General features: G+C 38.5%; 1 protein-coding gene across 2 annotated transcripts in view; it reads left to right on the plus strand.

The window, feature by feature from the left end:
* METTL15 (methyltransferase 15, mitochondrial 12S rRNA N4-cytidine) overlaps positions 1–26529 on the plus strand; it is an 89910-nt gene that overhangs the window by 29152 nt on the left and 34229 nt on the right. For both annotated transcript variants that reach the window (XM_064656980.1, XM_064656978.1), the window contains exon 3: positions 7296–7432. In XM_064656980.1, coding sequence (XP_064513050.1) covers positions 7296–7432 — 137 coding nt within the window. The remainder of the gene's footprint in view (positions 1–7295; positions 7433–26529) is intronic.

Raw genomic sequence — 26529 nt, forward strand, 5'->3', positions numbered from 1 at the left:
AAGCCTGTAAAAAGTGGAAAGAGTGCAATTTTCAAAACAAATATGTTATGCAAGCACTGAAAAGATACTAATATCATAATTGTCATTCTTCCTAAATCCTCATTTTTCTTCTGGAAGATGGAGTGGTGAGGGACTGTTTGGACTGGGGCTGTGTTCTCAGCTGTGGCAGCAGGGTTTGTGGATGGATTTCCTTTTTCCCACTGGAAAGTTCTGTGATTCTAGTTTATCATTTGTGAAGTCTGATTTTGGGTGGAAAGCCCTCCATCGGGCATGTATGACTGTATCAATATTATATTCACATATAATATTGATACAGTACTGGCAAAGGGTGTAGTTTTTACAAGTTAGTTTTTCTTCTGCTTGTATTTAAAACTTTGCATTCATATTGTTTTCTGTTCTGAAAACAACATTACTTGTTTTTTCTGCACCTCAGGAAGTATATCTTTCCCATTAGGTAAAAGAGGTGACTGATTAGGTAGGATTCTTTTTCCTTTTTTGGACTTACTAGTGAGCAATGTTTTCCTCTGAAAACGGCGTCTGAACCATTTTTGATATATATCTTGCAAAGGGCAAAGTTGAATGAGTTTTACATTATATAGAGGTCATGCACTCTGAGTTATGTAGTGTCAGTTTGTCTTTCCATGACTGGGCTACCATTCCATTTGACTGACATGATCTCTGTCTTCGTCACCTCCTAAGTGATTCGCTCATGCCATGTTTGATGGGTCTTGTGAGCATTTCATTTGGGGCAGGATACTCCAATAAATGTACTCCAAGGGTGCTGCAAAACGTTCTGCTCACTAAATGTGAATGGCTGCCACTCAGGGAAACATTTTTTTTTAGACAAGAAGGGGACAAATGCCAAGAGCAGGATACAAGAGCATAAGAGGGGAATAACTGTATGGTTGTCTCTTCAGTGAGTGAGTGTTAAGTCATTGGAGGAGGTGCAAAACAGGGTTGGAGGAAGGAACTACATTTTCCCAGGAAGGCTGGTTTTTATTTATTTTATTTTAATCAGGGAACTTGAGGTTAAGATGGTTCAGGTGATTACGCTTGCTAAAGGCAGGTGGGATTGCCATTGTCAGTATAGTTTTTATAATAGAAAAAAGTGGATAAACAGGGCTGGGGATTGAATAAATAATTATGCAGTGCAAGGTCACTTTTTGGGGAATAACAGGCTCTCTATTTTCAGAAGAAATTAGTGTTATCTGTTGGAAAGAGGCATGGTAAATGCCTTATGTGTGCTAGTTAATCATAGCATATTAGTGATCTTTTGGTATAGTGTAAGTGTGAACAAGGTGAGATACAGTTTGTCCAGACCAAAAGGTAACAGAAGTCTGTCACATGGTCAGTGATGGAAAAGAGAGAGCCTGCTCATGAAGTACTCATCCTGGGGTGGAAGACTGTTTGGCATAGGGCATCATGTCCTTTATGTTCCATATTCCAACTCAGTATGTCTTGGATGTTTTGTACAATATGCCAAAGTCTTTTTGAGGTGGTGTGTAATTTGTGAAGTCCCCTTTGAAGCTATGTCAGGGTTGCGAGAGGAAGAAAAAGCATTTTGTGAAAGATCATCTGATGGGGTGCTTGAAATAATTAAGGTTAGTAGAGGGATATAAAGTTGTACTTCTAAAGGATCAACTTGCTTTAAAAAGAGGTTAAGGTTCTTCTTGCCTTTAAAATCAAGAAAGAAGACACTGGAAAATACTGGAACTAGTGAGATTTTTTTTTTAAGTAAGTATTATGTAGTTTCAGTTTGTCATGGTTGGGTTTCAATTTTGTCTAAGTTCTGCAATCTCATTTTGTTACACAGCAAAGGAAAATAATCACAAAGGCTGTTAGATACAGTGGAGTAAACTTTATTACATGTGGAACATAATCATAAGTGGAATTACAGGTTACTTGAGTCATAGTGAAATGAAGTGCTTAAAAGATATTTGCTGTGAGAGCTTTTCATTGAAAGGTCTTGTATACAAAAATGGCGAAGATAAACTCTTTGTATCTCTATAACTGTACTAGAGCTAGTTGTAAAATGAAAACTATGAAGTTTTTGTTTGTTGCTATCTGTATGTCGTGAAAGAACCAAGTGGTTTCTAAAACATATAGTCACAAACTGATTATAAAATTCCTGAGGGGACTCTGATGGGACTATCATAACTTAACAGTGGAACGATGAGTCACTGCAGTAGGAATTCATGTAATAATCTTTTCCAGTATTTATAGGACCAGGAGGATAAAATGTCATTTAATTTTATTTGATTAAAAACTACTAGGCAAGAGAGAAAGAGGAAGAAAAAATGAAGCATCTTTTATTTCAGGCGTGAAAGATGAATGGAATGTATAAGAAGCATATAATGAAGCAGTATATTACAGTGATTAATTTAAAATCTGATCAATGCTCCAAAATGGTTGTGTTAAAAACAGAATTATTTTATTTGATAACTTGAAGTGATATTTATTTTTTTTTTAGGTTCTAGATGCTAAGTGTGGCTTTTGAGTGGAAAATCTGGAGTATGAGGCATCTGTAGGAGTTCTTGCTTGCACCTTTAGGTATATGTATCAATGCAGTTCAAAGATTACCCATGGAAGGTCTTTACCTTAAAAAGTTATGACAGAATGCACTTAATGTAGCCTTAATTAGGTTTTCCAGGACACCAATTCCATTAGTTCTGGTGAGGCAGTATTTGATGTGGGTTGAATCAGAACTGTATCCTCTCGTATTCGGTACTCCCAGGTTAAAGATCACGTTACAGTTGTCTGCTGTTCCTTAAAGATTCAGTTGCCTTGTGTTGGTTCTTTCAGGAAGGGCAATGGAATTCAGGAGCATGTGTTCAGTCACAGTAAATGCTTGCATGGGTTCTTAACTAAAGCTTTTCAGTGCTCTCACAGTATTGAGAGTTTGTCATTATGTCATGGTACAATAACCCCTGTCGTTTCTCTTCTCTCCTTTGCATTGCTAGTATTTATCTGTGGTTTATTTACAAGATCATCTGTATGGTTCATTAGCATTCAACATGTATAAGGGGTTTATCAATCTTAAAGTTTATCCCATTTAAAATGAATGACAGCAGAAGCAGATGTCTGTGAGCAAAGGTGAAACTATTAAGCAAAATATAAGTATTCTTGAACAAGCTATAATGTCTTCAAAAACTCATCTAAAAAACAAGGCAATAATAAATATTGTTATTAAATAAGTAAAATTGTCTGGAGATTTGGCCAAAAAGGTTTTTTTCGTATTCTGCTATTCAAACTTGATGAAACACTTGAAAGTGTTGGTGAAAGAAGGGTACAATACTTTCTAAGCATGACCAAAAAGGAGTCAGATGTTTAGAAAACATATAGTCATGCAACAAATAGGCAAATTGCTAAACTTATTAGTGGGGAAAGACTATTTTCTGGAAATTCATGTTACTAGTGAGTTTAAGTGGAATAAAATTATTTTTCCCAAATTTTTTTTTTTTTTTTAAAAGAAAATATAGCCACTTATAGGGCATTTCCTACGCCTTCCTTGACTCTTCCTGCCAGCACTGTAGGTCTCTTTTAGGAAAGGCAATGTTGAGGTTTTTGAAAATTTTAATGCTAGATTTCTAGCTATGATATTGAATAAGAGCACTTATTTGTTTTTTTTTAAAACAGAACAACCAAACCCAGTCATGAAGACGTGACTCATGCTGATTAAACTTTTTTTGTTTTCAAGAGGAATTATGATGTAATTTAGATTGGTTTTGATTGTTATGTGTTGCTGCAGAATAAGTGCAATCCTAAATGACACTTGGGACTGTTGTGACTAAGTTTTTTGAGTGCATTTCTGAGTGGGTTAATCCTATGCAAGGAATAAAAAGGTGGTTTTAATTTTCTGTTGTTCCTTCACATTTTTCTAAAGGGATTTTTCTAAATGGATTTCTCTACAGAACTAGAAGATAAAAGTAGAAAGGTCTGTTTATTGCTTATGTACATTACTTCTGGTAAGGATTAAATGGCAATAATTTGAGTGGAAATCAAAGATATCAGGCATATCTTGGAAATTTTAAAAGCAATTTAAGAGGATTTATATATTTTCTAAACTTCATGTTCATTTTTGCAATTTTCTAAGCTAAATGAAGAGTTAACAATTACATTTTTATATTAGTAATTTTCATAAAAGGAAGATAATAAAAAATTAGCTAATTGGTTTAATATCCAACTCAATAGCCAGTATTGGATTTTTATGGGCTTAGTAGAAGTAACAGTACAGTACAGATTGGACCCTCTGCCATGAGAGTCCTTCTCTGAATCTTCTCAACAGTGACATGTGAGAACTTACAGAGAAAATGCTTGGAATTTTTAACATATTGCAAGTATTTTCAAAATGTAGCTAAATTCTTATGGTTAGTTGTGTTAAAGAAACAGCCACACTTTTCTGACCGTTTCAGTTTTGTGCTTGTAAATTGGTTTCAATGAGTATACTTTTGTTTTTTTTTTATGGCAGAAGATAAATCAGAATGCTTAAATAGATCAGTGGGAGCATTTATACAGTATGGATGTTCTGTTCTCTGTAACATAGTTTTGTTTTATACATACCACTTACAAAAAAATTCTGTGTCAGTGCTTTATTTCTTTTCATACGAATGATGCCATTTAATATTGGGTGATCACCCAACTAAATTTTATTTCCTTCATGAACTTTGTAAAATATTATAGGAGAGATTTGTTTCTAGAGCCTCAGCTTAGGAAACATGATGGCAGAACACAAAAAAATTAAATAATGCAGCCTAAAGAACTTAAAAGATCATAAATTGCACCAACTTTTAGGAACAGTAGTGTTATATTATTATTCTCTTAAGTATTCAGCTTTATTATTATGGAATTTCCATAAATAAACCTTTATTTATGTTTTCTAAAAACTGTTTCTGAAAAAGTATTTCTGTCTTTCTTCATTGCCTTTGAATTTCTGTTCTGTTCCAAAGGGATTTTGTGATTGAATCTGAAGTCTTTCAAGAGATAAGTTAGAAAATTTCCCTTAAAAGGTGCTTACCCTTGTGGTGTGTAATTTTTGTAAATAAGTTTAGTTGGCATCAATTTCTGTTTAATATGATTGTGGCTGATAAGTGATCTTCAAAAGTGTTTCACATAAAAAGTAATTTCAGAAGTGGGAAGAAAGGCCTGCAGGTACTAATGTTGAAATATATGGCGAATTTGTTGTTCTAGTTTAGCTTGTGTGTAGTCTGAGTTTCCCCCCAGTCAACAGAGGTCAGTTCAATCAACTGAGAGGAAAGAGTTATGGGAATTCCAAGGTGCAGAAACTAGGTCACATTTCTACTTTGGTTTAGATACATTGCCATAAAAACAGTAGCATCAAAAAACACCTGCAAAGAGCACAGGAGCAGGCAATTCCCAAGTATTGGAACTCAAGCAGACGAGGCAGAAGGCCAGCTTGGCTGAACAGGAATCTTCTCTTGGAGATAAGGCAAAAAAAGGAAGGTGTATGCCCAGTAGAAGCAAGATCAAGTGACATGGGAAGAATACAGAGATGCTGCTTGCCACTGTAGGGAGAAAATTCATGCAACCAAAGCTCAACTGGAGTTGAACCTGGACAGAAATGTGAGGGACAGTAAAAACAGTTTTTTCAAAAACATTAATGGCAATAGGCAGTAGAGAAATATCATCATCCTGCTGAGGATGAGGATGGTTACCTCAAAAACATGGACAGAGACAAGGCAGAGGTGTTTAAGGCTTTCTTTCCCTCTGTCTTCAACATGGATCATGAACCAAAGGGGACTCAGTGCCCTCAGCTGGAGGACCATGACTGTGAGAATGATCAACTCCCAGTAGACCCTGAAATTGTGCAGGATCTGCTGCTCTAGCTGGATCCCTACAAACCTGTGAAGCCTGATGAGATTCATCCAAGAATCCTCAAAAAGCTGGCCGATGTCACAGCAAAACCTCTCCCGATGATTTTTGAGCGGTCTTGGGAGTCTGGAGGGGAATCCCAGCTGACTGGAAGCTGGGGAATGTTGTCCCAGTTTTCAAGAGGGCAAGAAGGAGGATCCCAGAAACGACAGACTCATTTCAGTGCCTGGTAAAGTTATGGAGAAGGTTATTCTGGGGACTATTGAAAAACACCTGATGACACAGTCATTGGTCACAGCCAGCACAGCTTCTTGAGAGGAAAGTCTTGCTTTTCAAACCTGATTTCCTTTCATGGCAAGGTAACCCACCTAGTTGATCAAGGGAAGCCAGCTGATGGAATCTTTTTGGATTTCAGTAAAGCTTTCAATATCGTCTCTCATAGGATCCTTTTGGACAAAATGTCCAGCACACAGCAAAGCCCAGTGTTACTCAGTTGGTGCTGAATTTGTACCTACATATGTTTTAGAGTACATTCAGAGTTCCTCGAAAGTGTTGTCAGTTTTAGTCTAGAAGACTGGAGAGAGTGGCTGTGTTTACCTGGTATTACTAAAAAACTTCCAGTCTTAGTCTCTGTAAAGAAAAAGAAAAACAGGCCTGGTATATATTCATAGGCAGTAAGTATTCCTCAGAAGCAAGGAAATATTTATTGCTTATCAAAAGGTATAACTCCAGCCCACAGAGTATGTCACATCAGCAGTTGAAGTGGGATTGCTGTTGAGGTGGGTTTTCCTGTGCTATTCTGCATCTAATTAACATTAACATGTTATGATGGTAGAGAAGATATATCAGGACTGAGCATCAGTGTATATTAATAACCTAAATACATAGCTAAATACAAAGCACAGTGAACCCAAAATCTATGGTACTGTCTTGAAAACTTCCATTTTCTAGGCTACTTAGATTAGTGCCAGTCAGGATAATATATGTACCACCACATTTTGATCTCTGGTATAAAACTATGATAGTGTCATTTTTTTAATTGCTACACAATACATCAGCCGTCCTTTTAGACATGTTCTTAGAAAATAAATGGTGCAATTACTGCCTATAATCCCATATCCTATACATCTTTGTATCCATCAATTTGAGCAAGGCCAAATAAAGCAGTCCAATAAGTGGCTTTCCTTTGAACACACAATAAAAATAAATGGGAACAGTAGGAAGCTGCAGTTGGTGTCCCAAAAGACTGACCTTTTGTTCTGGAAGGACTGCTAGGAGGGAGTTCACAACCCCTGAAAAGGTTACTCTGACGTGGTTGCAATTCTGGACAAAACACAAAAATATTTCCAGAAAGGCATTGGTATGTTTTCCTCCAGTACATAAGGGAGATTAGCAAAAGGAGCTTTAAATCAGCAGTCAGTTTATCCCTGCTCTGAGGTAAAGGTGGTGTCTTCTTCACTGCACAGCGTTTCCTTGATATGACGTTTGGGGCCGGAGGTCACACGACAGCTCTTCTGGAGAGAGCCAACGACATCACCGTGTATGCCCTGGACAGGGACCCCACAGCTTACAGCATAGCTCAGCAGCTCTCGGAATCCTACCCGTAAGTTGTCTTCTCCTCTCTTAAATATGGTTGGGATAAGGTTGATACTTTGGTATTTTATACATAATTTAATATATTTTTATAGTTTTTAATGGCTTACTGTAGAATAGCATTATATGCTGCGTGTACCCTGTTAAGTGGGAGATATTTGCATGCAGATTTTTGGAGTTAAATGCATATTCAGTACTCTTAATTCTGAGCGTGCATCAAGTGGCCAATTTTACGTTTAAAAATGGATTTAAAAAAGATTCGTGGGTTCCGTTTGCCTTGAGATGGTTCTGATGGCAGAATGGTACAAAAACATACCTTTGTGGTAAATATTTCACAAAAAACAATGGAATAATAGAATTTAAATAATGAGGTCATTTAAATATGTCTTATGAATATTTTAATTAAAACCCCCCAAAATAATTGTAATTCAGTATTAGGTTTGCTAAGTATTCTGCCACTGGCTTCAGAAACTACTGAACAATTTAATAAGGTACTATTTCTGTGTATAGCTTATGTTTCAATTTTCTTTTTAAATAGAGTGCTGAATTTGCTAAATGAACAATTGCTAAATGCAATTTTTTAGTTATGCAAAGTTCTTGTTCCTTTATTTTGTTCAAGAAAGAGCCCAGTCAGAGCATCATTGCATTCATGCAAAAGTGTGCATTGTAGAGTTGAATATGAGCTTTTCAGAAAGTGATATTTTTCAGATTTGACCAAGAAGTAAGAGTATGTAGATACAAAACTAAATCATATGAAATAATTAAGACTTAAGACATTTAGGTCAAGGAGCGAGGAGAGGACGCCCACTGTCAGATTGAAAACATTAGAGTATTTATTTCAAAATAGCTTTTACATGAGGAAAAACAAATATTTCCAAGAAGAAGAATACTGGAAGAGGTGGCTGAAGAAACACTTGGTTGTTCAGTGAAATTTTCCCACATAAAAAGGAGTTCTAAGTCAGCAGTAATATTAAGCAATGCAGAAGGTATTCCTCATCTTTTCTAAGATAAAAGGCTAAATTGTGCATTCCTTTCTTCAAGTGTGTTTGACAGAGGTCCAGTGGGAGAAATGCAAACATGTGACAAGACAGCATGGCTCAGTTTCTAGTCATCCCACTCTGTGAAAACACTTCAATATATTTCTTTTAATTCTCAGTTCTTTGTGGGTTGAAGTGACATGCAGTATAAACTTACAAATTTGTGGAATTCCTCTCAACTGTTATTTCTTCAGAGAATGCTCTTTTTGAAAGAATACTGTGGAGAATATTATCAAGGAAAGTCCGTTTTCTTTTAATCTAAGTCTGCAAACACGTTCTGCCAAATGTCATGGGAGTTGTAAAATCTTCTGTTCTTTGTGTCATAGAAAAAACCCAGTCTTTTAGAAACAGTCACACAACGTAAGACAACAACGTGCAGTCTCTGACTCAATATGTGTTTATCTGTAAAGCATCCTATGAAAACCTGGATGCGAAAAAAGTTTATTTTTCAGATGTATTTTACAGGTGTTGGGTGCTGTTCTGCCAATGATTGACATTGTTAATTTTCTCCTTGCTTAAATTTGTGAAAGGGTGAACTTTAATTTAATATAATATTATAGTTGATGTAACTTATTGTGGTTTATTAGACAAAGGAGGTCTCCTAGTTCTTATTTTTGTTTGTAAAACTCTGGTTCTTGGACTCTAGACATGTTGTTGTCCACCTGTAGAGATTCAAGTTATCCTTAGAATGAAGTGGATTCTTAAATAGCATAGTGTTGTTGATGAAGAGTCTTGATCACTGAAAGATGACTGCATGCCACCTGAATACGTATTGTAAGATACAGCAGTGCTCTTATTTGCTCTGGTGTTTTCCCTCATTTTCTGTCTGTCTTATTAGAAAGAACAGGTAGATCCTTTTCCAGAAGGTAAATATATCTTTTTTCATAATAGTTTGTGTTGAAAACTAGGATAAAAGAATGTTCATGTATGGTATATGTGCTAATTATTAATCTGCTATCCCTGGGAAGTCAGTTGCAAGGGGAGAGGAGGTATAAGTATATAATTTATAAATAACAGGTAAAGTTAGTGTTTGATTACAAATCAGTTGGGTATAAGGGATTGACCTATGAGATTTGGAGCTTTTATAAATGGATTTTTTTTTTCAATATTCATTAAAAGATGGTTGATCTAATATTATGGGATTTTAGTGTCTATTTTCTGCACTGTGTTAGAAATAAACCTCGTATCGGTTCAATTCAAGTCTGTGTGGGCATCAAAAGCTCAGGGAATTCATGCAGTTGACATCTGTATCTGGTCAGGTCCATTCTCAGATTAAGTAGTTCCTTGGTTCACCAGGGAGCCACAGAAACAGTTGTGCTAGCTTAAAAAAGGCCATGGTAGCATGCAGATGCAATCTAAGGGTGATGTAGGGCTGTCCCTTCTGTAAGAAGCACAACTGTAGATGTACCTGACTGAATAACTACAGCACAGAAGTATAAACCTCCTTCATTGTTTTTCTGCTCTAGACTTTTTTTCACCTCTTTTTTTAAATACTGCTGTTTTGGCAGAGGTTTTTTGACTTGCTGAAGTGCTTCCCATCCTTCAGAGGTGACAGCACACGGTGGAGGAAGAGGCTGTTATGTAAGTGTAACCAGCAAAATCTGATTCCCAGTGTCTCAAACTCTGAATGCAATGGGCACACTGAAAGTCATACCTCAATTGAATTTTCTGTTGCCTTTTTTTTTCTACTTAAAACAGAATATTGCATGTGTTAACTGAGGATGTTAATAAATTCCAGCACATCAACTACAGGACGGATCTTGAGTCTTGCACTAGTTTTTGCAGTAGTTTAGACTGGACATTAGGAAGAAGTTCTTCACAGAGAGAGTGATTGGGCATTGGAATGGGCTCCCCAGGGAGCTGCTGGAGCCAAAGTCCCTGAAGGTGTTTAAGAAAATATTGGTCTTAATGCCATGGTCTAATTGCCATGGTAGTGTTGGGTCATAGGGAAGTGTTGGGACTGACTGATCTCAGAGGACTTTTCCAACTGAGTTGCTTCTGTGATTCTGTGATATTGGCTAGGCAGATTTAACACCCATAAATCCATGGGTCCTGATTGGATGCACCCACTGGTGCTGAGGGAGCTGGCAGATGTTCTTGCTATGCCACTCTCCATTATCTCTGAAAAATCATGGAGAACAGCAGAGGTGCCCGATGACTGGAGGAAGGCCAATGTTACTCCCATCTTCAAAAAGGGCAAGAAGGAGCACCTGGGAAACTACCAACCAGTCAGCCTCACCTCCATCCCAGGAAAGGTGGTGGAACACATCATTCTGAAGGTCATCACAAAGAAGGAAGGTCTACAGGAGTCATTGGTCCAGCTGGACTAATCCATGCTGGAATAGTCAACATGGATTCACCAAGGGGAAATCATGCTTGACCTGCCTTTTATGATGGCATGGTACGATGGGTTGGCAAAGGGAGGGCACTATCTACCTTGAGTTCAGCAAGACTTTTGACACTGTCTCCCATAACATCCTCAAAGATCAGCTCAGGAAATGTGGGTTAGATGAATGGACAGTGAGGTGGATCACGAACTGGCTGAATGGCAGAGCTCAGAGGGCCGTGATCAGTGGAGTAGAATCCAGCTGGAGGCCTGCAGTCAGTGGTGTTCCCCAGGGATCAATCCTGGGTCCAGCCTTGTTCAGCTTGTTCATCAAGGACCTGGACGAAGGGACAGAATGCACCCTGAGCAAGTTTGCTGATGATACAAAACTGGGGGGAGTGGCTGATACACCTGAAGGCTCTGCTCCCTTTTGGGGGGGACCTCGATAGGCTGGAGAGTTGGGCAGAGAAAACCTTGCTGAGGTTCAACCAAGGCAAGTGTAGGGTCGTGCACTTGGGGAGGAATAACCCCAAGTACCAGTAGAGGTTGGGGGCTGAGCCAGTTGAGAGCAGCTCTGCTGAGAAGGCCCTGGGATGTTGGTGGGTGACAAGCTGACTGTGAGCTGGCAGTGTGCCCTTGTGGCCAGGAGGGCCAATGGTATCCGGGGGTGCATTGGGAAGAGTGTGGCCAGCAGGCTGAGGGAGGGGATCCTCCTCCTCTACTCATTCCTAGTGAGGCCACATCTGGAGTGTTGTGTCCAATTCTTGTGTCCACGGTTCAAGAAAGACAAGGAGCTACTGGAGAGGATCCAGTAGAAGCCACAAAGATGATGAGGAGTGTGAAGCATCTCTCTTACAAGGACAAAATGGAAGATATCGACCTGAGGGGATCTCATCAACACATACAAGTATCTGAAAGGCAGTTGTCAAGAGGATGGTTCCAGACTCTTTTCAGTGGTGCCCAGAGACAGGACAAGGTGCAGTGGCCATAAACTAAAACACAGAAAGTTCCACCTCAACCTCCGGGAAGAATTCCTTTCCATTGAGGGTGGCAGAGCACTGGGAGAGGTTGCCCAGGGAGGTCGTGGAGTCTCCCCCTCTGGAGACTTTCAAACCCCACCTGGACACATTCTTGGTTAACCTGTTCTAGGTGACCCTGCCTTGGCAGGGAGCTGGACTGAATGATCTCCAGAGGTCCCTTCCAACCCTAACGGTTCTATGATCTGTGAAATATGCCCATAGATATTGCTGCAAGAGGAGATAAGTGTGGCTAAATTGGGGGATTTTTCTATGTTCAGAATTTATAAATGAAGTCCTCCTTGTACTTAGGTGAAAGGTGGGTGGAGTAATAAGTCACAGAATGAAAACACAGGAAAAACACTTTTGATGTTTGTATTTTAATTGTGTCTCTTTGCTTTTTGATAACAATTTTGTCAGAACTAAAATCTGAAAAGGGTAGAGTTCCCACTGCAATTCTTGCATTCATTTAGTGTCTCTGTTTATTATTTTTATTCTTTAAAATATGTAGTGCTGCTTTAATAAGGAGAAAATGGGTCAGGGTCTGTTAGATATTCAGTGTGTGGGTGGGAATCCTTTGACGTACTTTCTGGGGAAGCCTCTAACTTGGGAATTGCTGATGAGAATTCAGGAGAACAAGATAAAATTCAGTCAGGGGCAATATACATTACAAGTAAACCCTTTCACGCCCACTGAAAGGGAGAGGTTAGAGAGGTGGCTGAAATCTGGCAATTAACCAATATCACTGAAAGCTTCCAAGTATGAGAAACTCATGCAAAGCCTACGCAGAGGAGAAAATATGTGCTTTGTAATTCTCTGAGCAGAATAAGAAATTGTGCCCCCAAAGTATGGAAAAATGATATAAAAATTCCTTATACAATTTGACTATCATTTTATTGTAGTTCTAAAGTGATTTTGAGGTGTGAGGGCACTTGTGGATTTTGCTTTCAGGGTTACACTAAGTTTACAGAGAAAGTGAGATAGAAACATCAGCTGTGCATTGTATGCTCTGGGGAAAATAGAATTTATTTTTGGTTCTAGGGAAAGCAGAACTTCTTTTTCTTTTTTTCAGTTGCAATAAGCTTATTTTAAGTGCTTATGAATTCTAGCTGAGTATTATATATTGGTGCTTCCTGTTGCTATATGTTATTTTTACAAGCTAGTATTTAACTTTTGACTGTAGTGCATAAGGGATACAATTAATGTGCAATCAGGGCATATTCATTATAATGGTGCCTTGACTATATATAAATATACTTAACTGGTTACCTATAGGGTTATTTCTTTCTAAAGAATTCTCCATATATGTCAACATCTGGCTGCCTCTCAAATGCAGGCACATTTCTGGGGCCTTCCATCACTTCCACCATCAGACTGCTCCTGATCAACAGTGTTAAAACTCCCCCCCAGGGGAGGTACCTGGCTGTTCCCACCTGAACCTGGATGCATATTAACCTGTTGAACTCTTTATTTTATGGGCTTCCCCCACACCCCACAGATCAAGACTTCAACCATCACTTGGACCAACCAGCCATCTGATGTGCAACAACCAAGTCTTGTCGCTGGATCCACGAGTGGTGATGACTTTCCTGTCCACTGTCTATCTTTCCTCTCCACTATCTACTCTCATCCTTTCTTTCTCTGTCTTTCTTTTCCTTATATATTTTCTTAAGTGACATTTTTATGCTTTTATATTGTTATATTACTATAGATAATAATAACAACCAGAACAGCTACGTACCTCCTTTCCATTGCAACCAAATTGTTCTAAAATAAACCCTACATATATATGTATATATATACACACTGATCATTCAGTGTCATTTCACTCTAATCCACCCCAAGGCCTCTATTAATGAGAACCTCTGTTACCCATCTCAGTGGTGGGTTCTAACAGCACTGTTTACATCTCGAAGTAGTAAAGTGTGTTTTAAGACCATAGCTATGGCAAAATACTGCCTTCATATACACAATAGCATTAATTCAAGGCATGTGGTTATGTTGACATTCCTACTAAAGCTTTTCTTTAGCAATAGATACGCTTGGACAATGATTAAATACTAATGAGTCTATCAAGACTCATTCTATTTACAAGATTCTATTAATCTTTTTAATGTTATATTTATATATTTTATTTTGACAGAATTAACAGATAGTTATATTATTAAAATTATTTTCAATTTCATATCATAAAACTGGACTTTTGTCTTTGTTTTCATACATAACATCCCATATGTCACTTATTAGATTTAATATAATTTCCAGTCAAATGAGTCAGGGTTACAAGTTACTGGTTGAGGAAAACAAAGTGCTATAATTTTGATCTGAGTAGTCTTGAAGAAGCTGAATCATCATATTATTTTAGTGGGAAAACCTTAGAAGAAATTTTGGTCAATTTGAAGCTCTGAAGGAAGGTCTGCAAGCATTAGGTTTAAAATAATGAACTGTTTTATGTCCATGCTTTTTTCTGTTGCTGTTATTGCGAATCGTTCACCTCTCTTGTACACTCTGTTATAATATTGTTGCTTTTACTGTTTGTTTTCTTATTTCATTCCCCACAGGGGGAGAGGGAGGTGGAAGGAGGAGGGAGCGAGCGGCGTGTGGTTTGGAGTGTTTCAGTGGGAACGGTAAATTGGGGAATACCATCGCTAAACCATGACACAATGCCAAAACCATTCCCATTGGAAGGGATCTTAGGATGTCATCTAGTCCAGCCTCATCCTTCAGGCAGTCAGTATGGTCTGAATCATCTTAGACATCTTTAGGCAAGGGAAGTATAGGCCAAGCAGCTTAATTGCTTTCTAGCCTGAGAAGCTACAGCTTTTAGACCACAGATGTTGACCAAGAAACATTCAATGGAATGTTTGTTTTCTTCCATCACAGTTTTTCATCAGTGTTTCTAGGAATACTGTAAAATGCTAATTGTTCTTACAGAATTAGAGGACTTGTTGAAGTTGATGGAGAGGGATAAGAAGCTTCTGAAATAATTTAAAACAAACAAAACCCCTCTAGGTATTGGTTAAGGTCATGGAGCTGAATGTGGGTGATTTGAATACTTTTTCAGTATAAATGTCCAGATCCTTAATTTATTTTTAGGGATGTTATATATACACCTGTTTGCTCAACTTCATAGAATGCAATGCTAAGTGTTACTTTAATCAGCAGTAGTTTCAGACTTGTTCATTACGTTCTTCTTGTTCTTTTTTTAATTCATCTATATCAGTGTGGTATAAAAGTGCTCAGAATATCTTTAAAGTTTAATGTTGTAGCTCTTAAATGCAGAGTGTTTCTGAGGACAGTTCTGTGATGCTTAATTTGGATTGTAGTTTTTTTTTTTTTCTAAAAGGAAAAAATTTCTTAACCCCCCCCAAAGTAAATAATTACGAAGCTGAAATATTCTTTGAACTTCTATGATCCGTAAAGGAGACATCGACTTTTTCTTTCAATCAGTTTTCCATCTTCTTGGTTTTGATGAAAAAATTTCTTATAGGTGTTTAGATGACTTGAGGACTTTTATATTACTTTTATAACCACTTCATTACTAAAATACATGTAAAAGATTCCTTGTTGAACTTAAATTCTAATTAAGAACATTTAAAAATGTATGTTTCAATAATACTTAGAAATACCTTTTATAAACATTTAAAGCAATTTTTTCGTAGCCAAACAATTGAGTTCTGGGCATATTTTCATACAATAACAAGCCAGTTTGGTGTTTATGAAAATAATCAGTGTTTTTAAAGGAAACTGATACAGGACTGCTTTAATTTTTTTTAAAAAAATTAGTTTTTCATAATAGCAAAACTCCTTCATGATGAGAAGAAGGAGGCAAAGAGAACATAGGTTTTAATCAGAAGGTTTTTGCACCTGGTAGCTGGTTGTCTACAGATATTTTAGTTCTAATGAAAAGATGGTATCTTCACATTCTTCAGCATCATTTTGTATTTTATTTTGTTTGTCAAGAGCTGTATATTTAGCTTGTATATTTGCTCACATTTACAGTAGGAGGTGTTGAGGCAGTCTGTGCAAATCAAGAGGACATCAACTGTATTGAAATACTCCTTAGTATCAAACAATACAGGCAAAAGTTTATTTCATCAGTAGATAGATTATAATTTTTGAGAGCAGAAAATACCAGCATTTTCCTGTGAAGGTGGAAATGTATTGACAAAAAGGTACTTGTCACTTTCTAAGAGAAGGTCAAGACTGTCGGTATTTAAGCTAAACATATAATTTACTAAGTAGCTAAATCAAACAAAAAAAGAGCTGATAGCCTCTGATTCATGATTTTATTTCTCCTACAGTGATAAAAAGGAAAACAGGTAACTAAATGAAAATATTTGTAAATACATTTTTGTATCAGTATTGAACTTCAAACTTAACTATGAAATACACAAATGTATAGAGAAGTTCAGATTACTTTTTCTGATTGAGTCATTGTACTTCAAATACTGTTATTCTTAGATGCATTAGGATTGTACATATAAGTGACATAGATCATAAAAATGAATTACTTTGAGTTTGACTACATAATTCTATTTTTTTCCTGTCATAATAATAAACATCATTTGCATTTTAATTTCATTTTGGTCTTTGTGACTCAGCTGTGCCAAGTGTTGTACAGAGTATTGAAAGAACTGAAAGTAAAATCAGACAGTTAATTGCTGGCTTTGTATTTGGATGCCTGAAAAATACATCAAGCAACAAAGATTTATATAGAGAGGTTTTCGGACTTTCTGTATGAAACATCAGTGCAGAAAATATGTAACTTGGAATGGAAGTTCCCTGTGGCCTTGTCGCTGCTGAATGATGCAAGTGTTTGAGACCAATATTGTCTAGTAAGTGGTCTTGACACACACAGATCTCTAAGAAGTAATACAAGAGTCATGTCTCACAGCAGAAACAATGTGTAATATTGATATTGTTTATACTGTCAGTCTTACTCTGGTCGTGAGAAGTTAGGGGCTGCTGGAACTTCAATTTTTAAATACAAGTCAGAAAAACAACCAAATTCTTCCTGATAATGATATCCAGGTTGACCATTCATCTTCAAGCTGATCTGTGCCACCTGCCTGGGTGGGAAAGGAAAGAGGAGGATAAGGAGCACTCCCTTTCTCCAAGCCTTCTCTGGGAAAGCACTTTTTTTTTTTTTTTTAATTCCTGAAAACTTGCACCTTTTGGCCCTCAAAAACCCCTAGAAATTACTTCGTGCAAAAATTGGAGACTAGCTGCTAAAACCTACAACTTTTCTGTGACCAGGAGAGGTTTAGTCCACTGCTGCAGTGTCTCTGCCTGCCCTTTCTGAAGACATGTACCACATATTATCTTCTATCAGGTAGTAGTTCATCCTCCATCTCTTTCATGACTACCTGCTGTTCCTAATGAACAGAGTGATTTGCAGCAAAAAACAAGGCAAAAATCTCATCTCAGTATTAGAATGAGTTTTGATCCCTTGCAGTACAGTCTAGACTAAGGTGGAGTAATGTGTGACACCCAACACTTAACTGGATTCAACCCATCCCAGTCTGCCTTTGTCAAAAGAAGTGGATGTTAGCACTTGGTGAGTACATTAAGTATCCTTGGTGAGCATATTAAGATATAACTTTCTGGCATTTGGTAATATTTAAGCCAAGAACTGATAATGTATGAAATTATGGTAGTACATTTTCATATTCAAAAAATAAATAATTAAAAATAATCTTCTATAAATAAGTAAAAATGCTGTGTGACAGCAGAATTGAATGTTCAGTTTGTTACTTTTCCAGCTAGCAGGACCAGAAATGTGTGTGCCTTTTGAATAATCAGTACTGTCACTTGGCTAAACTTTACATTACAACAAAGCTCATTTCACTTAGAGTGAATTGACCATCTTGGATACTGCATAAAGGGCAGCTTCTTACTTTCAAGCTAACAAAAATTTGTGTATATAAGATGAAATTTTCTCAGGCAGAGACTTATTGTTCTCAAGGTCAGTCTATTATATATGTCAAAACCTGCAGCTAAGGAAAGACTGAGTAAGAAGGTTAATGCTAGTGTGGTGTTCTTTATCATGGTAATGAGGGGAACACCACAAACAGGTTTATTTTTACAGTATGCTTAAGATAGGGTTTTTCTACTGTGGTATATGACTTGTGTAGTGTGAATGATCTTATTTCTGTGTGTTCAGAAAGCACACTGCACCATGAAAAAAATTTAGTTGTCTGAAAATAAAATGCGTAATTAAAATATTTTTCTCTTTTGCCTTCAAAAGAACCTGTTATAAACATTCCAAGTGATTAACAATAATAGTTAAAATGGCTGGTAATAATAAGATATATGACCAATCATGAAACTGTTGACTAGACTTTAGTCTGGTTTTAATATTTGCTTTATAGTACAAAGTAGATGAGACCTCTCTTGTAATAGAAAATTTCACAGAATCACAGGATGGATCAGGTTGGGAGGGACCACAGTGGGTCATCTGGTCCAACCTCCCTGCTCAAGCAGGGTCATCCCAGAGCACATGGCACAGGACTGCATCCATACAGTTCTTGAATATCTTCACTGAGGGAGACCCCACACCCTCTCTGGATAACCTGTTCCAGTGCTCAGTCACTGCACAGGAAAGTTCTTCCTCATATTCAGGTGAAACTTCTGTGCATCAGTTTCTGCCCATTGCCTCTGGTCCTGTTGTTTGGCACCACTGAGCAGAGCCTGGTCCATCCTCTGACACCCTCCCTTCAGATACTTGGATATCCTGATGAGGTTCCCTCTCAGTCATCTCTTCTTGAGGATGAACAGACCAAACTCTCTCAGCCTTTCCTCATAAGAGAGATGCTCCAGTCCCTTAATCATCTTTGTGGCTCTCCACTGGACCTACTCAGCAGCTCCAAGTCTCCCTTGTACTGAGGAGCCCAGAGCTGGACACAGCACTCCAGATGTGGCCTCACCAGGGCTGAGCAGAGGGGCAGGATCACCTCCCTGCTGGCAATGCTCTTCCTCACGGACCCAGGATACCTTTGGCCTTGGCCACAAGGGTACTGCTGGCTCATGGACAGCTTGTTATCCACCAGGACCCCCAGGTCCTTCTCCACAGAGCTGCTTCCCAGCAGGTCAGCCCCCAACCTGTACTGGTGCATGGGGTTATTCTTCCCCAGGTGCAGGACCTTGGCTGAATTTGAGACAGTTCTCTGCCCATCTCTCCAACCTGTCGAGGTCCTTCTGAAGAGCTGCACAGCTCTCTGGGGTATCAGCCACTCCTCCCACCTTCGTGTCCTCAGCAAACTTGCTGAGGGAGCTTTTGCCCCTTCATCCAAGTCACTGATGAATAAGTTAAACAATTCTGGGACCAGCTGTGAACCTCGGGGGACACTGCTAGTGACAGGCCCTGAGCCACTGATTTTGACCCTCTGGGATCTGCTGTTCAGCCAGTTCTCAGTCCGCCTCACTGTCCACTCATTTAGTCCACAATTCCTGAGTTTACCTGTGAGGATGTTGTGTGACACAGTGTTGAAATCCTTGCTGAAGTTGAGGTAGACATGCTTATTTCCGTATTGCTGTTCCTGGGTGTTTGGAATATTAAGGGTTTGAGGGGAACTTAGCAGAACTGAGCAGAAGACATGGAAGACACTGGTTTTCTTGGTCTCATCTGTTCCTTTGTTTTGCATTGTCACATACCTGATGGAGAGGGCACCAAAGCTATGTCTGAAGGAAACCTTGAATTCTGTTTCCTTGAATATTTTGCAGATAAAAAATGGACTGAAAAAGAAGCCTCTGTAGGCTTTTGATATTAATTTGATGTCCTTTTTCATAGCTGTTTGGTTGAGACACTAGCTTATTATAAATTCAGATACATTGCAGCAAGAAATATGAATAAAACAAAATTTTATTGAATTTTAAAAACTTTTTAAAATTCTGTACTTCTCTTTCTGTGCAATGACTTCATGGCTTGAAGACCTTTATCTTACCAAGGCTAGAAACAAGAACTGAATCTCATTGTATAATCAGGGGAATTTCTTGTTTTCAAAAGAATATGTTTCCATTTTTAATTCTCATAATAAATAAGATATTGAATATTGAAAAATAGAAGTGTGCAGTACTAAAAATGCCTTGTTCTCCCCTCTCTCTAACCATTGCTACAGAAAGAAATGTCAGTATTTGGGTGCCAAACATGAAGTTTCTCAGTGGGTCAGTGTTGCACATTTAATAGGAATAGATAAATATTTAGTAAAATTATGGTACACAAGAATGTTTATCCCTTAATTCTGCATTCACATATGCAGTGTAAACCCTTTAATTACTGAACCTTGCTTTTGAGTTTTTTCAAGTTTTCAACTCAAAATTAGATCTCCTGGTAGATCTGACAGGGCTTTCTCTGTGGAAGGAAGCTCTCCTTTCCTGTTAAACTTCCAGGTGCAAGTCACACATTGATCCATTGTACTAATAGCCTTTAAATCCAGTTTTTTGCCCATACATTTTTTGTTGCTCTAATGTTGGCTACCGAGGTTATAGAGGAGAAAAATCAAAAGCTGTATTAAAATCTACTAAATCTACTGTTTACCTGTAATCCACAGAGCCAGTAATTTGTCTTAGCAAGCAGTGAGGTTGATCCAGGAGTGTTTTACCTTAAATAAATCTATGTTGACTTGCTCTTGCTGTGGTGGGGACTAGTTTCCATGAGGACTTACTGTGTAATTTCCACAGTGATGAAGGTGAGATCTGCCAGTCTGTAATTCTCTGGAAAATCCTTCCTGACATTTTTTTGAAGTTATCCTGGCACTGACCTTGTCAAAGTGATCAAGGAGCTGTCCTAAAGCTGACAGAGGAGCTTCATGATAACATCAGCCAGCTCTCTTGACACATTCTGATCCCATATCCTTGTCCATGTCCAACTGCTGTATGTGACCATCTTGCCTGGTCCTCCTGTGCTGTGCTGTTAGCACGTTTCCCTCCTAGTCTTTGATAGTGAATACTTGGGGCAGATTTTGCCAGCAAATGCATAGGCAAAGGCTTAAACTGCCTCAGCCTTTTTAGAGAAGTTTACCTTTTTTAGAGAAGGTCACCTGCGCCGTTCTCCAGTTGTCCTTGTCTTCATTGCATATTCCTTGCCAGTTTTATCTTCAGACAGATTTGGGTATTCCTAATTTCAGCCCTGTGCAAACCAGCTCAGGATTGCTCTGGTAGCTTGTCCTGCTTCTTCCTTTTGGCCCTCCTTTTTTTGACATTGTCAGGATTTCCTTGTTAAACCGTCTTACTGTGGCTGCTATGACTTTTTGTTTCATATGGGTATGGATTCCCTTGCACTTTGCAAAAATTGTTCACGGGGTTTGACCCACTATCCTCAGTTCCTTTGCATGTCAGGAGAGCCTCATGAGGCCTCTTATTTACCTAAAAGGCTGAGCTCTTCCTGAATCCTGGGGTTTCTAGTTTGCTGCTTGTCTCCTTCACTGCCATCGTCATCATCAGCAATTTTGCCTAAAGACTTAGACGCAGAGTGACACTGTCTAGCTTTGATCTAGGATGTCAATGTTACAAAATATTTTTAGACTGTTCTGTTCCTTCCATGAGGAATAATCTGTTAATGCACCCTTCAGTGTCATTCCTCCAAAATCTGTTTGAGGCTGTCTCTGGAGCTGACACACTTGAAGTCAAATATTTGTGGACTGCTTGCTTCTTATACCAGAAGGTTTTTACCAATTCCTTTGTTTTGTTGCTATGGGTATTGCAGAGTTTACTACAAATATTCCCTCTGGTGTTATATTGAACTGGCCCAGGACTTTCTTACTACTTAAACATACATCCTTAGTCCAGTTTTAATGTACTTCTATATTTGTTTCCTTTCTGGAAAGTTTACTGATTCTCAGAAAGCATAGAATCATTTAGGTTGCAAAAGATTTCTAAGATCGTGGAGTCCAACCATTAACCCAAACATTGCCAAATTCACCACTAAATTATGTCCCACCTACTTGTCTTCTAAGTACCTTCAGGGTTGGTTACTCAATCACCTCCCTGGGCAGCCTGTTCCAGTGCTTGACAACCCCTTTGGTGAAGAAGTTTTTCCTGATATCCAATCTAAACCTTCTTTGGCACAACTTGAGATCATTTCCTCCTGTCCTATTGCTTGGCGGCTGGGAGAAAAGACCAACCCCCACCCTACTACAACCTCCTTTTGGGTAGTTGTAGAGAGCAATAATGTCTGTGCTCCAGAACCTTCATCAGCATCACTGTGAGAATGCAGATTGTCTGTTAATAAATATGTGGAAGAACATTTCTGATTATTGCATGAAGTGTTCAGTCCCATTTTTCAGTTACAAAATGAATGTAATTTCTGATACTCTTAGTACTGAAAAGTTTCAATTGCATTTGAGAAATATGTTATAATTTATTTTTCTGTCTTTGAAAGCTATTGCAGAGGAGAAACATTGTAACCTGCATAATATGATCTCTTAAGATTAGTTTAAGTCAGTTGTGTCATTGATAACTTTGCTTAAACTCAGCAGACAGCATTATACTTGTTAGAGATGAAGCTGGACTCAGCTGAATTCTTCTATTTCTTTTAAAAATATTGGTTGTACTGTGAACTTAAATGCTGGCAAATCCCCAAATAATTATGACTGACTTGAAGCTGTTTTGAATATGTCCTTTAAAAAAAAACAAACCACAAACCAAACCAATGAAAACCAAAATCTGTGCTGTAAATATTGAGCAACTTTATGATAAGCTGAAAATTATTTTTTTCAAACAGCAAATTAAAAGGTTTTTTGCTTGGAAGCTTTTGGGGGGATTTTTTTAAGGTTCCTGTGTAAAAAGTAAAGCAGCAAGTGAATGTCATCTAGGAACTTTGTTTTCTTTACTACCTGTGATAAGATTTGGAAAAAAAGAATTGTGGTTCAAGGTTCAGAGCTTCTTAGGAAGCATTGTTGTATGGGGAAGCAAAGCTTCTCTCTAAGGTGGCATGTGGCCTTGGCATGTACTCTTACCTTGGAACATCAGAGGGGACTTGATACTTACATTTGACTTTTTTCTACAATTACATGTTTTAAAGAAAATAGGAAAGTATAATTTATTGGTTTAGATCATACCCTAAGTCAGCAAGGTTCATCTGCAATGCTCAATCCAGTCACCACCTGTTATAGGTTTAACACATCTGTAAAGCATTTTAGTCAAACTGTTTGGATATTTTAATAGAACTTTATATGAAAAGAAATGTGCACCCTTTAACTAGAACCAGAATGTTCTCAATGTTTTGGCTTTCTGACGTCTTTCTGTCCCATAATCAACTTTAAGAGGTACTGCAGGTGGCTTAGAGGTAGAGTGAGTTAATAATTAATAAGGATTTACGTGGCTTTTTGCGTCACTTTTTATTTCCGAATCATTTGCTAACAAGTCACCTAAGGGCTTAAAATCGACCAGGACAATAAGCAGCAGGAGCCTGTGGTGCAGTTGATGCTGATGAACAAAGAAAATAAATTATAGAAGTCAAAGTAAGTATTATTGGTTGCACCTGATACTACAAAAGTTTGTTTTATTGTAAGGAATACAAAGAACCAATTCAAATAATGATTTTTCTGTTGTACTTTTATGTGGAACCTAAACCTTCCTCTTTATATTTAATACAGTGATTATTCAGTTAATCAAGTGTTGCTGCATGGCTTTTTCTCAAGAACATTCACTCAAATAGATGTCAGTATTATATAATTTTTTCTTTTTTTTTTTTCTTTTTTTCTTTCTCTAATTCCTGAGTCACTTTGGAGGTTGCCATTAGAGGAGGAAGGCACTTTATCTTCAGATATTACAGGACTAGAAGAGCTTGGCCATCTCTATGACCATATTAAAGGTTTCTGTCTCAAGGGTATAGTTTCTTCTAGTGTTCTTACGTTTTTTTTTAAACCTCAGGATCCTTTCAAATAAGATTAAATCTTTAATAAACATTTGACTAACGATAGCTGGTGCCTTCCAAAGAGGCAAAACTTCGCTGAATGTGAAACAATGGGATATATTATTTTCTTTTTTTTTTTTCTTTTGACCACACTTCTCTTCTTCTCTCCAGGTTACTTGACTGCATTCACTTACACATAAGCAATTCTTGTTTTTATGAACAAAACTTTGGCAAACTTTCCTTTCTCACTCCAAAATTTTCATCATAGATTTCATGTAGTAGTACTTACATAATTTGATTACAGATATAGATTATTGCCGTTGGTGGCACAGTTTACTCCCCTGCTTCTGCAGGCTCCTATAATTCTTAAGTCTGGTGAAAGTTTAGACTTAATCTAGTAACTTTTAAGTCTGTCACCAGCTTTTCATAAGGGTGGGATTTCATGTATGGGAGTTTTGATCCACAGTGCTGGAAGACACTTGAGTTTCCTTTGCTTTGGGAGCTGCATGCAGTGGTATGAATGTCTAAATATTCTTGAATTAAGCATTGGAAAACCTACAGGTCAAAATGACAGCTCTTGCTATTCCTAAACTAGACTGAAGTTGATGTGATTTCTTCACAGTTCTTTCTGGAAACGTATATTCTAGTATGAATATTTTTAAGGGGCTTTGAATGCTGTGCAGTTATTGCAAGACTATATGATTTAAATGCTAAACAAGTAGGTATTTTGGTTTTATATTTTAGTGAAGAGAACGAAAGAAGCTGAAACTATAGCAGTTAAATGTCCTCTGATTGCAATCATTCTTTGTCTGAAGTTGCCCTTGTGGCTCAAACAAAAGGTGCATAAATTGTTGATGTGATAAATGTTCTGCAGTATAGTAAATAAATTGAAAATGTCTATTAAAGTTTGCATGCTACAATTAGTATTTAAAAGAGTTTGGATATGCAGTTAATATGATCATGCCACACCATCTTCTAAACACATCATGATGATACATTATGTGATTTTCTTGTAAAAATACATTTCAAATAGTTTATTTTCTCTTAGCTAGATTAGCTCATCCTGTTTCTGTTTGAGAGAAGTTAACAGGAACTTTCCTCAGAAGTTTTGTTCTATTCTTTGCTTATGCTGTGGCTCATAATTATAAAAGTGAGTGCTTTCCAGCAGTTTGTTCTAGGAGCTTTCACTCTTGCATTGTCTTTATCCCTCAGATAAACTTGCACAGTACTGTTAAACTTTGCATTTATTGAAGGTTGGGACCTTTGGAGATTATTCAGTCCAGCCCCTCTGCCAAGGCAGGGTCACCTAGAGCAGGTGACACAGGAACATGTTGAGATGGTTTTGAAAGTCTCCAGAGGAGGAGATTCCATGACCTCCTTGGACAGTCTCTTCCAGTGCTCTGCCACCCTCAATGGAAAGTTCTTCCTCACGTTGAGGTGGAACTTCCTGTGGCCATTTCTTCTTGTCCTGTCTCTGGGCACTACTGAAAAGAGTCTGGAATCATCCTCTTGACACCTTCCTTTGAGATATTTGTGTGTGATGACGAGATCCCCTCAGGCCCAGGTCCCACAGTCTCTCCTCATAAGAGAGTTGCTTCAGACTCCTCATCATCTTTGTGGCCTCTCCAGTAGCTCCTTGTCTTTCCCTTCCCTCAGCCTGCTGGCCACACTCTTCCCAATGCACCCCCGGATACCATCGGCCCTCCTGGCCACAGGGGCACACTGCCAGCTCACAGTCAGCTTGTCAACCACCAACATCCAGGGCCTTTTCAGCAGAGCTGCTCTCAACTGGCTCAGCCCCCAACCTCTACTGGTACTTGGGGTTATTCCTCCCCAAGTGCACGACCCTACACTTGCCTTGGTTGAACCTCAGCAAGGTTTTCTCTGCCCAACTCTCCAGCCTATCGAGGTCCCCCCCAAAAGGGAGCAGAGCCTTCAGGTGTATCAGCCACTCCCCCCAGTTTTGTATCATCAGCAAACTTGCTCAGGGTGCATTCTGTCCCTTCATCCAGGTCCTTGATGAACAAGCTGAACAAGGCTGGACCCAGGATTGATCCCTGGGGAACACCACTGACTGCAGGCCTCCAGCTGGATTCTACTCCACTGATCACCACCCTCTGAGCTCTGCCATTCAGCCAGTTCTTGATCCACCTCACTGTCCATTCATCTAACCCACATTTCCTGAGCTGATCTTTGAGGATGTTATGGGAGACAGTGTCAAAAGCCTTGCTGAACTCAAGGTAGATAACATCCAGTGCTCTCCCTTTGCCAACCTATCGTACCATGCCATCATAAAAGGCAGGTCAAGCATGATTTCCCCTGGGTGAATCCATGTTGACTACTCCTGTAGACCTTCCTTTCTTCTACATGCTTTGTGATGACCTTCAGAATGATGTGTTCCACCACCTTTCCTGGGATGGAGGTGAGGCTGACTGGTTGGTAGTTTCCCAGGTGCTCTTTCTTACCCTTTTTGAAGGTGGGAGTAACATTGGCCTTCCTGCAATCATTTGGCACCTCTGCTGTTCTCCATGATTTTTCAAAGATGATGGGGAGTGGCACAGCAAGAACATCTGCCAACTCCCTCAGCACCGGTGGGTGGATCCCATCAGGACTCATGGATTTACGGGTGTTATTTCTGCCTATCTCTAACCCAACCCTCTATGACAAAGGGAAGTCTTCCTTTCTCCAGCCTTCCTCTTTTATCTCCGAGTTCTGAGACTCCTGAGGGTCATTCTCAGCAGTAAAACCTAAGGCAAAGAAGGCATTCAGTAATTCCATCTCTTCTGTGTCTTGCATTACCAGGACACCCATCTGAATCAGTAGCGGCCCCACATTTTCCCTAATCTTCCCTTTGCCGCTGAGGTACTTGTA

The sequence above is a fragment of the Pseudopipra pipra genome, chromosome 6 (assembly GCF_036250125.1).
Source record: "Pseudopipra pipra isolate bDixPip1 chromosome 6, bDixPip1.hap1, whole genome shotgun sequence".
In the NCBI taxonomy this organism is placed as follows: domain Eukaryota; kingdom Metazoa; phylum Chordata; class Aves; order Passeriformes; family Pipridae; genus Pseudopipra; species Pseudopipra pipra.